We start from the raw sequence: 23,059 nt of genomic DNA, 5'->3' as shown, positions 1-23,059 counted from the left end.
TGAAAATTTTAAAACTGTGCCACCATCAAATAAGGCTGAGAAAAACTGGCTTAAGGGCATCACATTCTGTGTGACGCTTAAAATGTCAAAGAGAACACCTGTCGACAGCTCTAACATTTAGTGTTTAATCAATTAAGGGGGAAAAAAAGGTGAAAGTAGCAGCTGCCAGCAAAACGGCTTAATATACTCAAAAAACCCGTTCAGAAGAAAGGCAGAGTTCACAAACTTTTTTTTTTTTTTTTTTTTGAGTTCTCAAACTTTTTAAGATGAGCTTCTGTTAGTGTTCCTCACTCCACACATAAATAAGAAACCTTAATCTGTGCTGAACTAGAAGTCCTTTTTCTTCTCTTTTCTTTTTTCTTTCTTTTATTTTTTTTTTTCTTTTTTCTTTGACAGGAGCTCATGATCTCATGTGTACCAGGTTGGACTCAAACTCATGAAGTAGCTAAGGATGACTTTTCCTCCACTGCCCATGATGGGATGGGTCTGTGAAGGACTGGAGATTGAATTCAGAGCCTCCTGTGTGCTAGGCAAGCCCTCTGTCAACTGAGCTGACATACATACACTGAAGTTCTACAGCTCTAGAACTCACTTTTTATATTTTCTCCCCACTCCTAATGTGTGTGTGTGTGTGTGAGAGAGAGAGAGAGAGAGACAGAGACAGAGAGAGACAGAGACAGAGAGACAGAGACAGAGAGACAGAGACAGAGACAGAGAGACAGAGAAACACAGAGAGACAGAGACAGAGACAGACAGACAGACAGACAGAGACAGAGATCCCATTGCCTGCCTTGCCTCTGCCTGCTGGGATTAAAGGTGTATGCCACCACTCAGAGTTACAACTCCTTCATTTGTAATTTTTTTGTAGAGGAACTGCTAATGCACTCACCACTGGCCACTTGGGATGACTAACCTTTCAGAACTTCCATTTCTGTGGATTTTTATAATAGATGGACAGACAGATGGGGCTTCTCAGCCTCAGACCCACGGAGCCAAGAGTCTCCAGATTACACACAACCATTCTTTCTCTCCAGCTCTGCTACGCTATACAACATTAAGTAGCTCATCCTCTTAAACACTGTTTGTTGAGCCATTGTTGAAAGTACAGTTAAGAGAATATTCACTTGATTTTTGAGAAATTAAAATATGGCGGCCACTTCTGACAATCCGAATTATAGTAGATTCTAAAGAGGTCATTTGTAATAAAAATTGATTAAAAAAAAAAAAAGAGCAACAACAACAACAACAACAAAAACCATGCCAATACAAATGAAGTGTGGGTTAACAAGATTTCATCTCATTTCCGAGAGTAATTCCATCAAATGAACAAAAACATAAGAAATTGATAAACACACACACATATCTCAATAGGAAAAATAAATAATATATTCCATTTATCCAAAGAACTAGAATTTTTGTATGGCATTTTCTTTAGCAGAATGTGCTTAGTTTTCTAGACACCAAATCCTCACCTCACTGACCACCACTCTTTCAGTGAAGGCCTGACACTAAATCCAAAAGCACGGCTATCAGTCCAACGAGCCTCTCCACAGTAGGAATATATAGCGGAAGACCATTTACTCTGTTGATGATATTAATATCATAATTCAGATAAAAGTATCAGATCTGTCAAGAAAACTGTGCATATAACCTCTCAGGCTTGGAGTATACTATTCTGGGAAATACACTTCTTTAAAATAGTATTTAACAGTGCCTAAGGTCACTCGAAGCAATGCATGAGCGAGATCAGATGAAAGCACACAAGCCTGCCTGCAAGTGTCTACAAAAGCCATGGGGTTCCCCCGGCCTTCCCTCTTCACCCTACCAGTGAGGCCTGACCCCAAACGCCAACTCGCAAACACAGGCATGTTGCAGATGAACGTTCTCCCTCTCCCCCACGACTTCCTACCAACTCAGCATCCCAAGGTATTTGGTTATACAATTTCAGTGGTATTTAGAAGAAGGAAACAACTAAGTAGTTACATTAGCTTTCCCGAGCTGCTATGGCAGGCACACACGTATAAAGGGCTGGATGCGGTAATGGAAAATCCTCAGGGCCTGAGAAAAGGCAGCTGTTCGGGCAGGGGACTGCTTCATGTTCTCTTTCCCACCTAAGTTTCCTGCAGTAAATGGGCCAAGGACAGTCTAAGAACCACACAGCAATACTTAGAGCGGTGCAGAATGGTACTACACAGCACATAGCTTTAGTAGTTGGATGTGTGTGTGTACATTGGATGGGCTTTCAGTAGAGGCCAGAAAACTGCAAAGTGGGCCATGAGGGGATGGGGGAGAGGGGGAAGGGATGTGGGGAGAGAGAGTAACAGAACACCTGTGGTATGAAAGTAGACATGAGAATTCTAATGAGGGGAGGGTATAAACAGGAACAAGGGCAGAGAAATAGGGAGAGCAGCAAAGGTGGGGAAGACAAACAGAATCAACCAAAACTAAGAATGTATAAAAATGCCATCAAAAGCCAGGCGTGGTAACCCATGCCTTTAATCCCAGCACTCAGGGAGGTACAGGCAGGCAGGGCCAGACTGGTCTACAAAATGAGTCCAGAACAGCCAGAGATACCCTGAAAAATTCTGTCTCCAAAAAAAAAAAAAAAGAAAGAAAGAAAGAAAAAGAAAAAAAACATTAAGAAACCTATTTTACGTGCTGATTTAACAAATATATTTAAAAGGAAAAATTAAGTTAAAATGCAGAGACCGGTCTCATTGGAACACATACACCTCACACACAGTGTCAAAGGAGATTGTCGAATATGCATGTGACCTTCAACAGAAAAGCACCTAACAAAAACCACTACCTCGTCCCCCGCTCCCCTGCTAGCTCTACCTGATGCTGCTCAGCAACAGACCTCAGAGCCCACGGAGGTCAAAGCTGCCATTTACTACACAGTGAATTCCTAGAGACATATCATTCTATTGCTTTTAATTTCCAAGGCATTCAGTTTGTTCTATCCAAGGACAGGGAAGGGAAAGAGAAACAGTTTGATGCTTTTAAAGGCTCATTCATCCTGGCCATCTGAGTACAAAACTGTAGCTTTTCTTTAGCATGGCCTCTAATCACGCAGCCCTTTCTCTTAATACGAAGCAGGATCCAGCTTTCTAATGCTACAGCAGTAAACCTGCACAACTTCAACCTTTAACTTCCTGATGGAATACAAATTACTTGGCTACAGCTCCCGACCAGTACAAAGCCCAAAGGACCAGCTCTCATTGCAAAGCACAGGCTGCCACCTACTGGCCATGAGCATTCCACATACACACAAGGCTTCCCAGAACAGGAAACAGAGGTTTCCTACTTATCTTGGTCTTTCTTTTCTTTTCTTTCTTTCTTTTTTTTTAATTAATTTATTCATATTACATCTCAATTGTTAGCCCTTCCCCTGTTTCCTCCCATTCCTCCCTCCCTCCCACTTCCCCCCTTCTCCCCTCCCCTATGTCTGTGATTGAGGGAGACCTCCTCTCCCTATATATGCTCTTAGAATACCAAGTCTCTTCTTGGTAACTTGCTATCCTTCCTCTGAGTGCCACCAGGCCTCCTCATCCAGGGGACATGGTCAGAAAAGGGGCACCAGAGTTCGTGTGAGAGTCAGATCTCACTCTCCACTCAACGGTGGAAAATATCCTGTTCGTCAGCTAGGTCTTGGTAGGGGTTCGAAGTTTACTGCCTATATTCTCTTTGGCTGGTGCCTTAGTTTGAGAAGGACCCCAGGACCCAGATCTGCCTGTCATAAAGTTCTTCTTGTAGGTTTCCAGGACCCTGTGGATCCTATTTCCCCATTCTTCCATGCTACTCTCGCCTAAAGCCTCAATAGGATGTCCTCTCCTCTGACCCACTTTCTTGGTAAGTAAAGTTTTTCATGGGACGCATCCCTTGGACTAGTGTTTTAATATAAGTGAGTATATACCGTTTGTCTCTTTTTGCTTCTGGGTGAACTCACTCACTATGATAATTTCTAGATCAATCCATTTGTCCACAAATTTTGAGAATTCCTTGTTTTTAATAGCTGAGTAGTATTCCATAGTGTAAATGTACCACAATTTCTTAGTCCATTCTTCTACTGAGGGACACTTAGGCTGTTTCCATGTTCTGGCTATTATGTATAAAGCAGCTATGAACATGGTTGAGCACATGTCCCTGTTGTGTGGTAGGGCATTTTCTGGGGACATTCCAAGGAGTGGGATAGCTGGGTCTTGAGGAAGCCCTATTCCCATTTTTCTGAGAAAGTGCCAGATAACTTTCCAAAGTGGTTGTACTTCCTGAACAGTACACCAACAGCCCAGGCCTTAATGTCAGCAATTAATAAATGGGACCTCATGAGGCTGAGAAGCTTCTGTAAGGCAGGAGACACTGTCAGTAGAACAAAGCAACAGCCTACAGACTGGGAAAAGATCTTCACCAACCCTTCATCTGACAAAGGTTTAATATCCAAAATATATAAAGAACTTAAGAAATTAAACACCACAAAACCAAACAACCCAATTGTGAAATGGGGCTTGGAACTTAACAGAGAATTCTCAACAGAGGAATATCAAATGGCTGAGAAACACTTAAAGAAATGCTCGTCCTCGTTAGTCATCAGAGAAATGCAAATCAAAACAACACTGAGATTCCATCTTACACCCATCAGAATGGCTAAGATCAAAAACTCAAATGACACTACATGTTGGCGAGGATGTGGAGAGAGAGAGACACTCCTTCATTGCTGGAGGGAATGCAAACTAGTACAACCACTTTGGTCTGCTTTCTATTGCTGTGATAAAACACTGTGACCAAATGTAACTGGAAAAGGAAAGGGGTTATTTCACATTATAGCTTAAAGACCCTCATGAAGGGAAGTCAGGGCAGGAATTAAAGGCAAGAATCTGGATGTCAGAACTGCAGCACAGGCCACAGTGGAAAGCTGCCTAGTGGCTTGCTCTCCATGACTTGCTCAGCTTGCTTACTTACACAAGCGAGGACCACCTGCCCAGGGACAGTACCACCCACAATAGGTTTCTCCCTCCCACACAGACCATTAATCAAGAAAATGTGTGTCCACTAGCCAATGCAATGAGGGCATTTTCTCAGTCCAGGTCATCTCTTCTCAGATGACTCTAGCTTGTGTTGAGTTGACATAAAAACAACCAACAGAGGCAGCTTGCTATGCAACACAGTGTCTTCAACTGTTTTACATTTTTTTATAGTTTGTATAAATTATTTCAACTTCATAAAATAATGCTAAGCAGACATGCTTATATGAAACTGAAAATTTCCTGGATTATACTCAGAAGAACAGAGCAAAGTAAAAGGATCCAGAGGGTCCTAGAAACCTACAAGTAGAACATTATGATAGGCAGATTTGGGCCCAGGGGTCCCGCTCAAAACTAAGGCACCAGCCAAGGACAATACAGGTGGTAAACTTTATACCCCTACCCAGATCTAGCCAATGGTCAGAACAGTCTCCACAGTTGAGGGGAGAGTGGGATACGACTTTCTCACATACTCTGGTGCCTCACATTTGACCATGTCCCCTGGAGGGGGAGACCTGGTGGCACTCAGAGGAAGGACAGCAGGTTACCAAGAAGAGACTTGATACCCTATGAGCATATACAGGGGAAGGTAATCCCCCTCAGGAACAGTCATAGGGGAAGGGAATAAATGGGAGGGAGGGATGAATGAGAGGATACAAGGGATGGGATAACCATTGAGATGTAACAAGAATAAATTTTTAAAAAAATTTTTTAAAAAGAGATTATTCTTAAAAAGAATTTTTTTATATTTTTGTTCCTTTCTCTCTTTTTTTTTCCCTTCATGCCATAAATCAGATATGGAATATTTGTGTAAGTGTAATAAAAACCTAATTTCACATATATTTCTCTCCAGCATCCCCATTATCCTTCAGTTCTGAAAACAAGCTGGTCACAAAGCAGTAACTAAACCACCCATCTTCATCAAGTCAGGATCTTCAGAGATTTGAAGGCATCCTCCCGCGGCAGCTTTTGGTACTGGAGCTGACGCAATGCTGGAGCTAAAGATGTGCAGATGAAAGACCTATTCCTTTGAGAAGACATGGGTGAGAAATGCCAAGGAGAGGTAAGGAGGATGTAGTGCGCAAGATATAAAAGACGGAGTGGTGAGTAGTGAGTCTTCTTGGAAAGTCAGGAAGAATGCCAGAGACAAACCTGAAGAGAAGATACTGCCTAGGCAGCCAGGTTGGGGAAAGAGATCGGGTAATGTACACAACAGGGTTGGGAGGGAAATCCTCCTGTAACAGAAAATTTGCAAGCAATAGAGAGGATGTGGTCCAGTAGCCAGCTAGCTACATCTTAAAGGCTTCCGCTAATCCAGCTAAAATGTGTACATCTTAGGGTGACAGCACTTGTAGCCGGTAGGGAATGGACTGAGAGAGGTCAGGCCAAAGGGCAGGTGATAAGTAAGAAGTGAAATTGCCCAGGAGTAGAAAATCCATGCCCTGAAATCCGATGGCAGTACAGAAAGGAGAAACTAAATTAAAATTAACTGTGAAGACAAAACTGTACGGTGGATGGGACAGGCAGGATGAAAAAGAAGGAAGACACTAGAACAGTGGTTCTTAAACTGGGTCACAACCCTTTCACAGGGGTGACTTAAAACCATTGGAAAACACGGATATTTACCTTATATCCTGGATTGTTCTTGCACGTGATTCAGTGTTTCCTGTGAGGCATTTATATTCATTTTATAAGATGGGTTTATTCTTGTTGGACGTCAGAACATAGCTATAGTACCCCATGTGGTGACAGGATATGCTGAGTGTTGTCCTCAGTGTACCCTGAGAATCTGGAAAAGGCCCTTCTGTATTACTTCATGATTCCCCAGATATAATGTACAGTACGTGCCAGGCTATTGTGTTTCAATTGGTCTGCCCTGAGAAAGTTCTGGGAAAGGGCTGCTCTGTCAATATTTAGTATGTACGTACTGGCGTTTATTTACATGTTTTTTCTGTTCATGTTTTTCTTAACTCAAACAACCTTCCTTGGACCACTGTTTTGTTCATTACATTCATGTATAAAAGTTCACTGACAATGAAGTTAAACTGTCTACAGCATTAGACTATAGTCTACCCCATTGTTTAATGTCCTCAAACTCCAGGTCTCACAGACAGATCTGCAAAAATTGACAATCACTATATTGGGAAACTCTGACATGAAGATTTAGGGTACAATGGTGAATCTGTGGGTTTCAAGATCATTGTAGAGGTGAAGATTAGGGACAGGAATTAAGAAGTTGTTAGGCATGGGCCTGGGCATACAGGTGTGCTAGGCCTGCACCTGGGCATACAAGTGTGCTAGGCATGCACCTGGGCATACAAGTGTGCTAGGCATGCACCTGGGCATACAGGTGTGCTAGGCATAAACCTGGGCATACAAGTGTGCTAGGCATATACCTGGGCATACAGATGTGCTAGGCATACACCTGGGCATACAGATGTGCTAGGCATACACCTGGGCATACAGGTGTGCTAGGCATACACCTGGGCATACAGGTGTGCTAGGCATGCACCTGGGCATACAGGTGTGCATGGCCACATCTTACTTTGTACGTGGGTCCTGAAGATCTGAACTGTCCTTATGCTTGTGCAATAAGAGTCATTGCCCAGTGAGCCATCTTCCCAGACCCTGGGTGTTACCATCTTCTGATTCACTAACCCCTCTGAGAAAATAACTAAAGCAACAGACTATGTCTGACAAGAGTACACTTCTTTCCAACGCTCTTAGTAGGGGTTGTGAATAACAAACAAATCAATAAAACCATTTTTATCTGAATGCACAGAGCTCTTAAGCTTCATGTGGCAGCTTTGTCAGTGATTTGTGCCTATAGTCATCTGCACACTATTTGTGGCAACCTGGCTGATGTATATATAACTTACTCCCTCTGAAATTCAATTTTCTCATATTTAGATGGCCTTCCTCACTTTATACTTGTGCTACTGTTGCTGATATTACACTAATAAATAAACTGTGAAGCACCCACACTAAAAATATATATATATATATATATACAGAAGTTGCTAGTGTGTCAACAGCAGATCACACGGATAAATTGCCCCAGACAGAATGGATTCAGTAAAGAATCACACATGTGACCTTGTAGGAGGAACCAGGAAAATGCTCCCCAGCTTAGACACATCACACTGAGTCATACAAAAAGGGGCTGCCCTTGGCAACATGCTACCACACCACACAGAGAACACACCAATCATAGAAAGCATAATCCTGCGTTTTAATTATTAACAAATATAAACCTATTGAAACAAGCTCCAGACATACAAGTATTCAGAGGTGCCCATGCAATGTATACTTCCTCCTTTGTGTTTTCCTAACTTCCTGAAATAGTCTACAATGTACATGTATTTCTCCGAAATCAATTACATAAAACATTTCTTTTTTTTTCCCCCCCCTAAAGAGCTAAAAGTTTCTAGGTTTGTGTGGGATGGAAGACAGCCTTTTGACTGTCTCTTTCTGTCTCTCAGCAGCTCACAGAACACACAGCCAGGAGGAAGCAGATGATTGGAAACCTTTTATGAGCAGTAGAAAAAAAGGACATGTTGAGTGTTCTCAGTACATCACATGGAACATGATGCCTCAGGAGTGGTGTAACAGGGGAACACAGTAATTGTGTTAAAGTTCTTAAAGGCCCTCACTGCCCATCGAGAACACACCTGAGCACTCCAGATGACAAAGAGCAACGCCTCCTAAGCCTGCATGTACCTGCTTTCCTCTCCCTAAGATTAGGTAAGCATGAAAAAAGAATTAAAACAATTAACCATGAGGCACCAGGAAGGCATCCCAACAGTAAGGGTAGAAACACATGCATTAGCATGTCAGAGAGGTGAGCACTGCTACAACCAAAGCACATCTTGCCGGCTCCATCTCTGAGGGAAAAGTCAATGGAAGAAGCAGGTAGTGAGGACATACGTGCCATGCAAGGGACACAGAGTGGCTGTGAAGAAAGAGTCAGGGAGGCGGCTACAGGCCAGTGGACTTTAACACCAGCCTGCCCAGGTTGTAAAGCTGTTAGCTTAGTCACACACAGCTCTAGACACTGTTGCAGGGATGTGTGTTATCTGGGAACAACTTTGAAGTCAAGGGTTCTAGGTAAAGCAGAGGAATGTCACAGCACAGAGAGGGCTTTCGCTGGTCATCCTAAGGTTTTCAGTCTGAGGTTTCCCAAATGAAGATGATTTGGCTTCAAGATTGAACCATAGGAACCCTGCCTGAGTTTCCCTATAGACTGGCCAAATCCCCACAACCGTGTGAACCAATGCTGTGATAAAAACCAAATACCCGCCACCGGCAGCAACAAATATACACTCTTACTAGCACAGATAAATGGGCAAATCTTGAGTTAGAGACAACAGGGCTCAGCTTGGCTACGGCAGGTGGCAAGAGGAAGCCCAAGGTTCTTGCCTAGATGAATGAAGTGACAATTCACGTCATGAACTGTTTGGGCAGGTAGTGTGCAAATTTCTGTTATATAAACTACATTAGAAGATTCTAGTTAGAACACATTTAGAGAAATCCAGGGCACAGAACTCTGTAGGATGTTGCCAAAATAAAAGGAACCCAACCAAACAATAACACAGCAATGTTATAGACTTGTTTTATAGTCCCAAGATCTTGGAGTAAATATTCTACTGAATGCTGTTTATATAGCTAATAACTCACCATATTTGTCACGTAAACCAACAGTGCATCGGAAGACTCCACCAAAGGCAACATCTTCACCAAATATTACTGAAAAATGATGTTCAAAAAACATATTTAGTAATCCCCAAATAAGAACTTAAATAATTAGATTTGAAATTATACTACAAATTCATGTCTGTGTAGTACAAACATACATATGTTTATATAAATCATACATACATGTATAAATATGTAAACATAATCCTCTATGTGTATAATGTATAAATGTGCACACATGCACATACATAATATGTGCACATATAAGTGTGCATGTGCATATAAAGTCAACCAAACTTTAAAAACACAGCAAAAACAATTTAAAAACTGATTTTAGCCTGGCACAGTGGTGCACACCTGTAATCCCAGGATTTGGAGAGGCAGAGGCAGGGGGACCTCTGTGAGTTCAAGGCCAGCCTGGTCTACAAAGTGAGTCCAGGACACAAAGAAACCCTGTCTCTGAATGGGGGAAAAATAGATTTTAAAAACACAAATACCAAAATTATTATTTCTAAAAATATTAACAAGTTCAACGTAAAATCAATGATAAACTATACAAAGCAAATCTTTATGCTATATATAAGTAGCTAAAGAAAGTGGCCTTTCCTCTTTTTTCCTATACACTAGACAAACAGTAGTAGCCAACAGGTGTCAGTCAGAAAGCAACATATAAACAAGGGTCCAGACACGATGTGAAGAGCAGGTTAACAAAGACATACAGAGCATATCAGAAATGAGTGAGATAAATGTCTGCTGACACAGCAGGCAGATCCTTTTGCCTTGGTGATTTCCTTAGGTCTCCAGTTCCAGAAGGAGCAAAGCTGCATGCACACGCGCATTAAGCTTACCTGCAGTGGGGTCTTTGGCCAATGAGTTATCCAAGGCACTTGTAACTGACTGAAAGAGATTCATTTTCTGAGTTTGCCCTGTGAAAAGTAAAGTTAGATTGTATCAAAAAACTATAACATATGTAACACATAACCTGTTTCTTAAAAGTTGATTGTAAAATGGTTTAAAAAGAAAAGAAAAGAAAGGTGGACTGAAAGGTACAGAATCTATCATAGAGAGGCCAGATCTACAAAAGGTACAAATACAGTAAGACGTCAGAGGTGGGAAGAAGAGCTAAACCCTATGTACACTACACAATGTACAGAAAAGTAAACAAACGGAGGGAAACAACCAGATGGTGAGGTTATCTGTAGATAACAGCTACAACTTTCAGTAGAAAAGGAGCAAGTGGGAGCCAGAGCGTATTATTTTTAAAAAGTGCCCTAGACAGGTGTTGTGAACCAAAGGCATAAAGAAGTCACAAGACCAGTGTGGCCTTTGTTGAAACTGCTGACAGCAGCAAACAGCCATAGCCCATGAAACAGTAAGGAAGGCTAAAGATAAACTTTGGTGTGCAGAACTGTTGGTGCTTGAACAGTACTATAATCTCTTTCCTAAACATGTCAGACTCAGTCCTTCCTGCTGTCCTACTGCTTAGTTAAAATGTCTGCAGGCCAATACCTGTCTCCATAAATAGGCTTTGGGAGGAGATAGACAATGCAATTAAAGGTAAGGAACATAAGACAGGGTTTCATAAACCAACAGTGCCCTGGAAGACTCCACCAAAGGCAACATCTTCACCAAATATTACTGAAAAAAATGTTGTTCAAATAATATGTTTGATAATCCCTAGATGCAGAGTGAAAGCTACTGGTCATTAGGTCCAGCTTTGCTCATGACCCTCTCCGAGCAGCACAGTGAAAGCTGTATCTGGTAGAATTTCATGACTTTGGAGCTTTGAGCAAAGCAAATGCACACATGCCAAGGCCCATGGTCACTGGGACATTAGGCCCCCTCCTCTCCAGCAGCATGCAGAGCACAGACAGGCTTCACAGGAAACTTCTGAGAAGCAGACCCAACCTTACCTCAGCACTTTATCCCCCTCCTGCACCCCCACTCTGGCCACTGTCCCTCCAACCTCCATGCTCAATTAGTCACCTCATGTTGAAGGGACCAGACAAACACCATTTTGAAAAAGAAACTCCATTTTGTGTTAAACCTAGCCAAGGGCTGAACCCAGATTCCAGAAAAACCACAAACTAGTCTAAATAGGAGAATATCCCCTTGCAACCCAATCAGCTCACCTTGGAATAGTCCAAATCTACTTTCTGCTGGTCAAGCTGACCAGCAGATGGTCTGCCACATAGCAACAACCAATTAGGAGAAGCCAGGCCAAAGTTCCTAACGCCCCCATGACTGCTTCAGCCAATCTTTTCTATAGGCCAACTTGTCCCTACACCTGTTACCCAACCATGAAACACCAAAGCTTGTAATTTCCTGCTTGCAGCTTTTCTGCCCAAATGTCATCCAATCATTTACTGTAAAATCCATTTCTTTGCCTAAAACCTATATATATTTTAAAAAAAAAAAAAAAACCCTCTCAGCTGAGACTCGAGGCCACTTCTATGCATCTGCCATGCCAGCGCATGGGAGGGGTGGCCAGGGGTTCAAAGTTGCAATAAAGACTTACTTTCCTTTGGGTGGTCTGTTCATGGAGTCTCTCAAAATTTGGGCGTAACAATGTGAGGGAGCGTCAAGGTCTACTTGCCAGCATGGGTCATAACAGCTCTTGCAGTTGGCTTCAAACCTCGGACCATGAAGTGTTGTCGCTCACCCTTTCCTCTTCCTTAACCCACCAGACCCCTCACTGAGCTCTGACCTCCACCATCCTGAAGCCTTCCACTGTCCTCTCAGCCTGGCCTCTGGCATGTGTGGTCTGCTTGACCTTGGGTGTCTCTGCATACCCAAGCTGCGGGCCCTGGCAGTCCCCTATCAGAATACCTGGCTTCTCAGGGACTGACTTTCACACGAACTCTGGTGCCCCTTATTTGGCCATGTCCCCTTGATGGGGAGACCAGATGGCACTCGGAGGAAGGATAGCAGACTACCAAGAAGAAACTTGATACCCTAGCATCATATTCAAGGGGAGGAGGTCCTCATCAGTCATAGTCATAGGGAAGGGGAATGGGGTGAAAGCAGGAGGGAGAGAGGAATGGGAGGATGCATGGGATGGGATAGCAATTGAAATGTAATATGAATGATTTTATTTTTCAATTAAAAAAAACACAAAAAAAAAAAAGAATACCTGGCAGCGAGAATAATGGCCTGTTTACACACTTGTTTCTGAAGACAGTAAGAATTCACCATTATCTCAGCCACGTCAAAGAACACACAATCACACCAAACATCCAGAATTATTACTTCATAAAGTATTTTTCTTCAGGCTACAGATGTATCTTTCGATGGTTATCTTCCTTAAATTGGTCTGTATCCTATTGTTCTGGTTTGCTTTCCTGTTGCCCTGATAAACACCATGACCAAAAGCAACCCAGGGAAGAAATGTTTGCTTAATCTAACAGTTTATAGTCTACCACCGAGGAAAGCTAGGCAGGAAGTCAAGCTGAGGCAGGAAGCACAGAGGGAAAGCTGCTTACACACTGCTCTTTGGATTCCTTATACAACCCTGGACCACCTGCTCAGCCTTCTAAAGTAATTACCAAACAAGACAATACCCCTCCCCCAAAGGCTGCCCACAGGACACTATCTGATAGCAGCAATCCTGCCTGGCTATGGCAAGTTGACAGCTAACATTAACTAGAAGACCTATATATGCTCTCTTAAAGTTTTTAGTGTATCAAAACATAACAGTTTAGGATAAACTTTCCTAAATGACAATAACATACCCTACCTCAGGCGTGTAATAAGGTAATATTTTTGCTTCTTTATTAGGATTTTCATAGTTAAGAACCAAGGGAGAATGAGAATGCCTTAACAGATAATACTGTTTTCACCTTAATTTTGAATTAATAGCAAATGTCCCCACAAGACCTCTTCTCTTCCGGGAGCTAGGGAGCCCAGCCCACATGCTAGTCACGTGATCCACCTTTGCGCTCCACCCCCAACCCTCTTGATTCATCTTATCACATGGCTGCTCAGCAAGTTTTTACTAGAAAAAAGAGGCAGGAGGATTGTGAGTTCAAGGCCACCCTAGGCTCCATAAGGACTGCCCTAGAATGTATTCTCAACCCTATAAAAAACTTGCCTCACCTATGGGAAATAACTTCCAAATTATTTATGTTTCCACATCAGCACACAAACTATTTTTTCACTAATGGCTATTTTTGTGAAAGACTGTACAGTTTAGGTTGGGAGTACTCTCCAGTACTATTCCAAGTAATAAATGACAATTTTGGTATAGCAACGTCTACTTTCAATTCTTTTTCAAGTTGAAGCACAGGTGATACAGAAGAAACCACGACTCACGGCTATGTCTTCATTTTCTAGTCTCACTGTGTAGCTGGCCTCGAGTTCAAGATCATCCTGCCGCAGCCGCCGCACACTCTACTCTTCTGGATTTGCTCTCTATTTGCCTACTATGTGTCCTTATCTAATTCCCAAAGATCTACCCACAACTTAAGATTCTAGAGAACCCAAAGCTGGCATGGGCGGGCCCGCTGGAGAGATGGCTCAGCGGTTAAGAGCACTGGCAGTCCTTCCAAAGGTCTTGAGTTCAGTTGCCAGCAACCACATGGTGGCTCACAACCATCCATAATGAGAACCTAAAAGTGGACACACACAGACACAGGCAGACAGGCACGTAAGCACACGTACACACACCACACCCACACACACACACACACACACACACACATACACACTTTGTACTATAATGTAAATGAAAGCCCTTGGCTACAGCCCAATAAAAAGCCTTCCCAGCATGCACGCATTGTTTCACTCACCAATACCAAAAATTAACAAGAACAAAAAAAAAGCAAAAGACTCTACAAATCCAAATGTGTGTCTCTGTGCCTGTGTGGTATCTATGAAAGCCAGAGGTCAATATCTCATGTCTTCATTTATTGCTCTCTCCTTTTTTGTTTGATTGGGTTTGGGGGGGTTGATTTGTTTTGGTGACACTTTGTAGCCCCAGCTAGCCCAAAATTCATCACAGAGACCAGCTGGCCTTGAACACATAGAGAGCCACCTTCCTCGACCTCCAAGTGCTGAAATTAAAGGCATATGCAACTACACATGCTCCACCTTGTTTTTTAGGACCCCTCATTGAACTAAAAGCTTACCAATTGTCTACACTGACTGTCCAGATATCCCTAGGATCCTCCTGTCTCAACCTCCTGAACTGGGATTACAGATAATCTCTTGCCACACCCAGATTTTTAATCACAGCACTGGGAAGGCAGAAGCAGGTAGATCTCTGAGTTGAAGGCCAACTTGGTCAACAGAGTGAGTTCCAGAGCAGGCCCAGCCGATGAAGCAAGCCACCCCATGTGACTCCCCTATGGAAAGCCCTACAAAGACCTCTGGCCACACTAGAGTAATACTTACTCCTTGCATGTCTACAAGGTCCTGCTGACTCCCATACCTGCCCACCTGAACTGTCCTGTTTTGCATTACTGGTCCCAAGGTTCACCACTGAAGTTTTCTCAGCTCCATTATGTAAGCTGTCTGCTGCCTCCGAGCTACACACATGAACCCCTCCAGCCAGAACTCCCTTCTCACACCTCTGGGTACATTTCTAAAGACTTGGCTAAACATCTTGGGAGTCAAGACTGATATGTCTTATCCTTTTTTAGCACTGGAACATTACTACAGTCACTGACTGTAGTAGGTATTGGCTTAACTATACTCTTGCTTGCTATTTTCTACCCAGACATCAAATTCCAGGAGAACAGAGCCATGGCAAGAGGCAAAGCACCCATAAAGAAATAAGGATGGGTGGAATGAATTAGTCCACAAGCTCACACATGCGCACAATTGCAGGGCCCTGGAACACAGAGAAGCCAGGATATAACGTGTAACTCGCTGTGACGCAAGCAGCGCATACAACAGCCTAAGGCAGGCTTCGCCTGGGGTCTGCTAAGTTATTTAGTCTGAGTGCCTTAGTGAAAGCTGCTTAAGCTGCTGACATTTGGTCTCCTCCTCTATAAAAACAAAAACAACCACATCTAATGTACAGGACCATTGTGAAAAACCTGTGAGGTCATGTCTATCAAGTGGGCAATGGTCAGAGTTCCCACTCCTGGTTGGTATCTAGTGCCTCTTTCTGCTACCTGAGACTTATTCTAGGACCCCAATTGTTGGGCACCTACATAGATCACATCACTAGGTTCGCAAGTGCAGAGGAGGGCAGTAAAATATAGGTACATAGATTAATGCGCCCAGATAATGAGATAATGCAAAGCTGTCAAGGGAGGAATAAAACTCAGGCATATGCTAGCTCACACCTATAATACCAGCACTTGACAGGCTGAGGCAAGAGGATCACCATAAGTTTGAGGCCAGCTGGAGCTATGTAGTGGTTCCTTGGCCAGCCTGGGCTAGAGTGTAAGAATGTCTCTTTATTTTCTTTTCTTTTTTTTTTTTTTTTTTTTAAGATTTATTTATTATATGTACAGTTCTGTTTGCATGTACACCTGAAGTCCAGGAGAGGGCATCAGATCACACTATAGATGGTTGTGAGCCACCATGTGGTTGCTGGGAATTGAACTCATGACCTCTGGAAGAGCAGTCAGTGCTCTTAACCGCTGAGATGGCTCAGCAGTTAAGAATGTCTCTTTAAAAGAGAGGAGGGAAGAAGAAAGGAGGAAGGGAGGGAGAGTAGGAGGGAGGCGATAGCACAAACCCACAGCTCCTAACTTTCGGGTAATACTGCCTCTGGAATACCAAGATCAAAACTGAGATTAATAAAAATAATTAATCAAATCCCTGAATGATCAAAGAAACCTGAAGGTGGTAAAGGACGTGACAGGCAAGGGTCAGTCCCCGCCGAGACACGCAAAAAGCAGCGTCACCTGGCAGCCAAGCTGAGACTGTGTCCTTTCAAGGACACATGGTCTCACCTCTTACATTTAACGGAGACGTAATACCTTTGTATCTCAGCTCTTTCATTCTTAAAGCATGGATGACAGCATAAACTCTACCTCAGTCCTGTCTCACAGGGTCACGCTTTGGGCAATACCAAATGCAACCGGTCAAAGTAAGAACTGCTCGGCCTCGGGCGGATCCCAACTTTGCCATCAAGTTGTTTCAATGGCAGACGGACATTCAGACAGACAACCAGCCTGAACGTCCGTACCGAATGAACACTACTACAAACACGAATACTTCAAACCGTGGTAAAAATTTAAGTCTCCTTATTCTCCCCCTTTCTCCAAAGATGGGAATCCACCTCCAGAATCCCCTGCCTGCATCATGGTCCTGGCACCTTATCGTCATTTGTACCAGCTGTCCACCTGACTAGACCTAGAATCACTTAGGGGGCAGGCCTCAAGACACGCCTGTGAGGGGTCATCCAGAGAAGGGAAAGTGAGGTGCGAAGGCCCGCCCTCTCAGCCAGCAACACCAGTTCAGGGCCTGGGGTTTGGACCGCATGAAAAGGAGAAAAGGATGAGTGAGGACCAGCATTCATTCGTCCACTCTGCTCCCTGCCTGAAATGTACTATGATGAGCTTCCTTAGACTCCTGCCACCACGACATGCCCAACATGAAGAACTCTACCCTTGCACCGTGAGCCAAAAATGCATCCTTCCTGAAGTGCCACATCATCCTTTTAACCTTCCTTGCTACGAACGATTATGCCATCTTCGACACCCTCCCCCAGGGCAAAACTGGGTCAACATCTCCAAAATTACTGCCACCCACTGGCACTCAGAGTTCAATTACACCCTCTCACCGGGGCAATGACAGTACTCAAAGCTGACCTCTGAGCCCCTCCCTACACATCCAGCAAAACCTCCGACTAACACGTCTAACAAAATAAACACATCTCAATCACTTGCCTCCTAGAAATAAATGATGGCCTCCCACAGCCCCACAGAATTTGACCTAAGTGCAGTGCACCCATCACAGCACGAGGTCCACAGCAGGCAAGTGATATGTTCTCTCCCCAAACTTCGTCTTCCTTTTCCCTCCAAATAAACTCACTTCCCGTTGTTCAAATAAACATCGTGCTGCTCTGGCTTTATCCGTGCTATTTCCGCCCCTATAGTACTGAGAAAAAGATGATCTCCGTGAATGAAACGGCACACTCCACTATCCAAAACACCCCAATCACAGAGATTTTTCTCTATTTATCCAACACAGGATGAGCCTACAAGGGGCCTTAGACCTACTCCGTCTTTTTTTCTGCCTGAAAAACAATGCTCCCATGTTCTTTGCAGGGTAAGTCCTTGTCCCCGGTTCACTGTGCAGCTTAAAAATTACCTACTCAAAGTTGATCATGGCCACCAATTAAAGCAGTCCCTTTTCCGTGTGAAATCAAACAATACTGATGAACAAGAAGCACTCCCAGCGCATGTGCAGGGCAGAGTCGGTATCCTCATTAACAGCTGCAATATGCAAAGTTTCAGCACATAAAACTCTTCACAAGACATTACGAGTCGGACACAATGGGGTTAGAAAACTGGCTTTGCCCTTTGCCACTCTTGGGAAGGCCACAAACATCTCTGAGCCTCAACTGCCTCACCTGTACAATGAACGTAATACCATCTAGCCCATGATTACTATGACACTAGACTGATGCCTACAACACCTGGGTAAAAGCAATTAATAATGGAGTGTTGGCATCGACAGGGAAAAAAACTAAGGGCACAGCTTTCAAAATATGAAGAGAATAAAAAAAGGAGTACTCAAGTCACAAAAGAACAAGAACTAGTGAGCAAAGGTACGGGAAAGTGCTCCTCAGCAGAAGTGAAACAAGTGTAAACACAAGGTAAAATGATTCGGACAAAATCCCAACAGTGTGTACTGGGATTTTCAGCATTAACCCCTAACACACTCTTGCATATTCTCACACTTAATACACCAAACACTCTTATACAAACTAGGTGTAAACTGGGCGTTTGAACTGGGTGTGTAAAAGCTCCATTAAGCCCTTCATATTCCTGAGTGAGAACTCTAATCTTTGGGGCTCTGTCATGGAGGCAGGGGAGCCATATACATGGGGTGTATCCATCTACATTTTTTTATAACACTATGGAACTAACAAATGTATGACAGAGTCTATTGAATGTTTCCCTTTACTGAGCTAGTAGTACTCCTGAGACGGCAGACACTGTGTTAAATATTAGTGGCACTCTTATTCGGCCCTTAGCTCTCCTCTCCTTTTGAAGAAGTATGGGATTACCATTAATCCCATAACTATGGAGAACTGAGGCTTGCAGAAGTGATGACTTCAAAGTCTCAGGTGATGGGGACAAGACCAAACTCAAGGCACTGACTCTCACCTGAACTCTACAGAAGGTCATCAATACTCTACAGCATTATGAAAAAATTTTTTTCTAACTGATGCAAATTGGACTAGTTACTAATACTACAATTGTGGAAAACACAGTAGGCTAGAAGGATGAACCTCAGAAAGTTTCCCAGCATTCACCATGAGTGGTACAACCACGTTTTTACTTTTTTCTAAACTACGCCTTTTATCTGGAATATGCGCGTAGTGGTTTTTTCTGCTGTGGTAGCTGGGTTTTTGTTGTTGTTGTTGTTGTTGTTTTCGTTTTGTTGTTGTTGGGGTTTTTGTTTGTTTGTTTGTTTTTGGTTTTTTTGGTTTGGTTGGTTGTTGGTTAATTGGTTAGTTTTGGCTTTTCGAGACAGGATTTGTCTGTGTAGTCCTGGCTGTCCTGGTCTCTCTTTATAGAACAGACTAGTTGGGAACTCACAGCTATCCACCTGCCTCTGTTTCCCTGAGTTCTGGGATTAAAGACGTGCACCACCACGCCCAGCTGCCTTTACTGTTTGTATAGTGACAACATAGAGACAGGACGTCACTCGGATCTTAGTAATTTCACAATTGCAGAAGGAAGAATTAGGAAGACCTCTGCTCTGTTTCTCTATTACTAGGCCAAAGTTTCCTTTCTGTGAAACCAGTGTTGAAGGTTGGGAGGGAAAACATAAACTGCTTTTCGTCTTTCCAATATTTACTATTTCACAAACCTTGGAAAGCCGATAAGTGAATTATTTCTAAATGCCTTTTACTGCCTTGCATAGACTGGCAGGTCTGAAATCCAGCTTTCTTGCAGCTATCTGTCGTGTACTTGGGTACTCTTGAATAATCAGCCTCAAAGCTTCAGCTTATCTAAGTGCGAAGCAAAAATTAAAACATGACCTGCCTCACGTGAAATTAATAAAACTAGTCCTATGACCCAAATGAGATGAGGAGTGCAAATTTCACCAACAGCAAGCTTTCAATAAATATGCACAGATTGTTCGCAAGCAAAGACAGGCTTCCAAAATGCCAGCCTCAGCTTGTGGGAGAAGTTATTAGACAAGAAAATCGGGATCGGTTTCCTTGCTTTCTCCTGATAGTCAGCAGACAGACACAAAACTTGCTGGAGAAACAGGCAAAGAGCAGCAAAGGTGACACAAGAGGAGTCTGCCTCAGGCCCTTCCATTCCCACCACCTCTCAAGGATTATCTCTGCTTGGCCAAGTGGCAGCAGGGCCCAGGAGGAGCTCTGTATTAGGTTCAATAGAAGTCTGGATTCTTTCCCATCTCTAGTCAGAACCTGTTTCGTGACCTTGAGAAAATCCAATTCTATTATGCGTTCCCTAGGTTTACACTTTCCTTCCAATTTGGGGGGTGGGGGGGGCGGGGAGTGGCAAAGTATTTTACTTTACCGGAAGCCCCGCCTCAAGTTAGTGACCCAGTCCTGGACAAGGTAACATATAAGTCCTGATATGGAAACGCAAGATGGACTCAGAGAAAAGGCGGCAGGTGGTGGCCGGGGGGCGGGTGGGGGCACTCTTTGGACACCTCTTCGGCACCCTCGGGGCCTCGCAGAAGACAGAGTGCCCTCTCACCTATCTTGAAGGTACTCTGGGGCTGCATCCGAAGGGAAGAGTCACCAAGAAAGAGCAACAGGATCACAAGCCGACCCGAACCCGGGAGGTTCTAGGCTCTAGAGCAAAGCAGGAATAGACCCGGGATGAGGGAAGATCGCCAGGTCTCACCATACTGCAGGGACTCTGGGTCCGGCTGGAAAGTGAAGTGGGCCACCCGTCGCGTCTGGGCCGCGTCCTCGCCCCCGGGTTGCAGGAAGCCTTGCAGCAGCCCAGCGCAGCGCAGTCCGCACCACCGCCGCCCGGCTCCCGCAGCTCCGAGCCGCAGCAGCCCGCAGGCTCGCGCCGTGGTCACCGCCGCCATCCCGGGGTCTCAAGCACCACAGCCCACGCTGCCGGCAGGGAGGACGGAGCTGCTACGCGGGCTTCCTCATTGGGCGGCTCCCGGGGGCGGACCCGTGAAAGCGACCAATCGGAGGTGGAAGATCGGGGGCGGGGATGGAGACGTTGTGTTGTGACTTGGCGGCCTCAGCTGACGGAAGCCTTACCCAGTGCCCCACAGGCAGCCTGAGACGTGGTCCCTGGGTCTGAAGCCACCCCAAATCAGCTACGTGACTTGCATTGTCACACACCGCGACTGGCTGTGTTCTTACCCAGTGTCTTTTTCAGTAGCTTTTCCGTTTTTAAAATTGCACGTCGTTCTGTGTTTCTCATAGTCTTGAGTGCAGGATGATAACTGGCTCGCGATTGCACTGACAAGCATTGGTTTCAAGTTTCAGAAAAGCCCTAGAATCCCGGGAAAAGTAGTCACTCTTATAAATAATAGATAGGTAGGTAGGTAGGTAGGTAGATAGATAGATAGATAGATAGATAGATAGATAGATAGATAGATAGATAGATTTTTAATTGATTTTGTTTTTCCTGATCTTACTCCATGTCACTTAGAGACATTTAAAATTTGAGTAACTAATTTAGATTTAAAATAATCTACTTCGTAAACTTTATTTTAAAATATTCCATCGTTAAAAAGCATATATCTTCCCTGGCTATGAGTTGAAAGATAGTTATAAAAATAAAACACCACAGAGACTAAACAGAAAATACGTCTACATTCTAGAGGAAGGATTCCAGGGGTGGGGGGTGGGGGAGGAGGGGAATTCTGGAGACCAACTGAGAGAGAATGAAGAGTCTGGAAGGAACATTCCTCCCATTCCTCTTGAAGTGTTTGTGATTTTTTTTTTTTCTAGCAGGGCTTAAGTTTTATTTAATTTCACCTGAGATGGCTACATAGGGCTGGTGGCTTTTGTATGTACAGTTCATATCATTCTCTTTTATGTGTGTGTTTTAGAGTCAAAGAGGGGAGGAGGCAGCTAGCCATTTCCAAGGTTTTCATTGCTCTTACATTTTTTTTCCTCCATATATAAAAATGGTTGTTGTTGAGGACTGAATAGTGTCCAGGAAGGGTATATATTATTATGTTTCCATGAGCAGATCCAGTGTGTCTCTATCTCTCTACCTGTGCCAACTCTTTTCATCTAGAAACATGATCTATTGAAGGATGTTTTGTTGCGCTGAACGCATTTCTATTTGAGCACTGATAGTTTCTCTTTGTGCTTTCATCAGCCGCCCACTTTTTTATTGCAGCATCCTTCAGTTCTTCGTTGGTCCTTAGACCATACTTTCTCTGTCTCTGTGTCATGTGTCTCTGTGACGACTGCCAGATGGTTCCGCTTCCTGCGGTCTGTCCAACAGCCACGTGCCCGTAGCCGTCTTGCCTCATGGCAACTCCTACCTCTCCAGCTTTCTCTCCTCCTGCTACATCTTCTTGGTGACCTCTGAACAGACCTTTGATTTAGCTAAGAGGCAAGGGATCAGAATAGAAATGGGATTTAAGTGTTCAAAATCACACACAAGGGAGACCACTTAGACAATAACACAATCAAATGTGGTAAGGCATTTAGAACTGCATGAAGAGACACATGCTTTTGAAGGTCATAATGCTTCCATAGGCAAGTGAAGACCTGAACCCAGAAAATTAGAAGACACCAGGCAGAGTAGAGAGAAAGATAGTCTTCCAAAACAGGTGAGATGGGAACAAAGCTTCATAAGCATAGAAGAATGAAGTGCCTTCTAGGGAGAAAAAAGAAACATCTGTTACTGGGCTGGGAGCCTCGCATTGGCCCCATCCTCCGTTACATTGCATTGATCTTATTTTGGGAAACTGAAGGTTCTTTTCAAGGAGTCAGGCTATCTTTCAATGCCTCTAGGAAGTGTAAAAATTGAAAGTTTCCAGTAATTTTATAATCCAAAAGGAGATGAAGAAAATGAGTACATTTGGAATTTCTGATGGCATAGTCCTGGGTTCTGCAAGATGCCTTAATACGCTTTGAATGGATTTTCCTCTTTTCTTGGGATTCTGACTAATTCCCTGTGATACGGAGAATCTGTGGAGATGAAGCCAAGAGACACATCAAAGGTTGCTTTTCTTTCTTCAGGATG

General features: G+C 43.7%; 1 protein-coding gene across 1 annotated transcript in view; it reads right to left on the bottom strand.

Annotated features, from left to right (window-relative positions):
- Bckdhb (branched chain keto acid dehydrogenase E1 subunit beta) overlaps positions 1 to 20,971 on the bottom strand; it is a 176,794-nt gene extending 155,823 nt beyond the window's left edge. Inside the window, exons 1-3 of the mRNA XM_051140803.1 lie at positions 20,732 to 20,971; positions 10,565 to 10,642; positions 9,699 to 9,767 (exon numbers count right to left, since the gene is read on the bottom strand). Coding sequence (XP_050996760.1) covers positions 9,699 to 9,767; positions 10,565 to 10,642; positions 20,732 to 20,924 — 340 coding nt within the window. The 5' untranslated portion in view covers positions 20,925 to 20,971. The remainder of the gene's footprint in view (positions 1 to 9,698; positions 9,768 to 10,564; positions 10,643 to 20,731) is intronic.
- Positions 20,972 to 23,059: the final 2,088 nt, after the last annotated feature.

The sequence above is a fragment of the Acomys russatus genome, chromosome 32 (genome assembly GCF_903995435.1).
Source record: "Acomys russatus chromosome 32, mAcoRus1.1, whole genome shotgun sequence".
NCBI classification, from domain to species: domain Eukaryota; kingdom Metazoa; phylum Chordata; class Mammalia; order Rodentia; family Muridae; genus Acomys; species Acomys russatus.
This window is presented reverse-complemented; position numbering and strand designations above follow the sequence as displayed.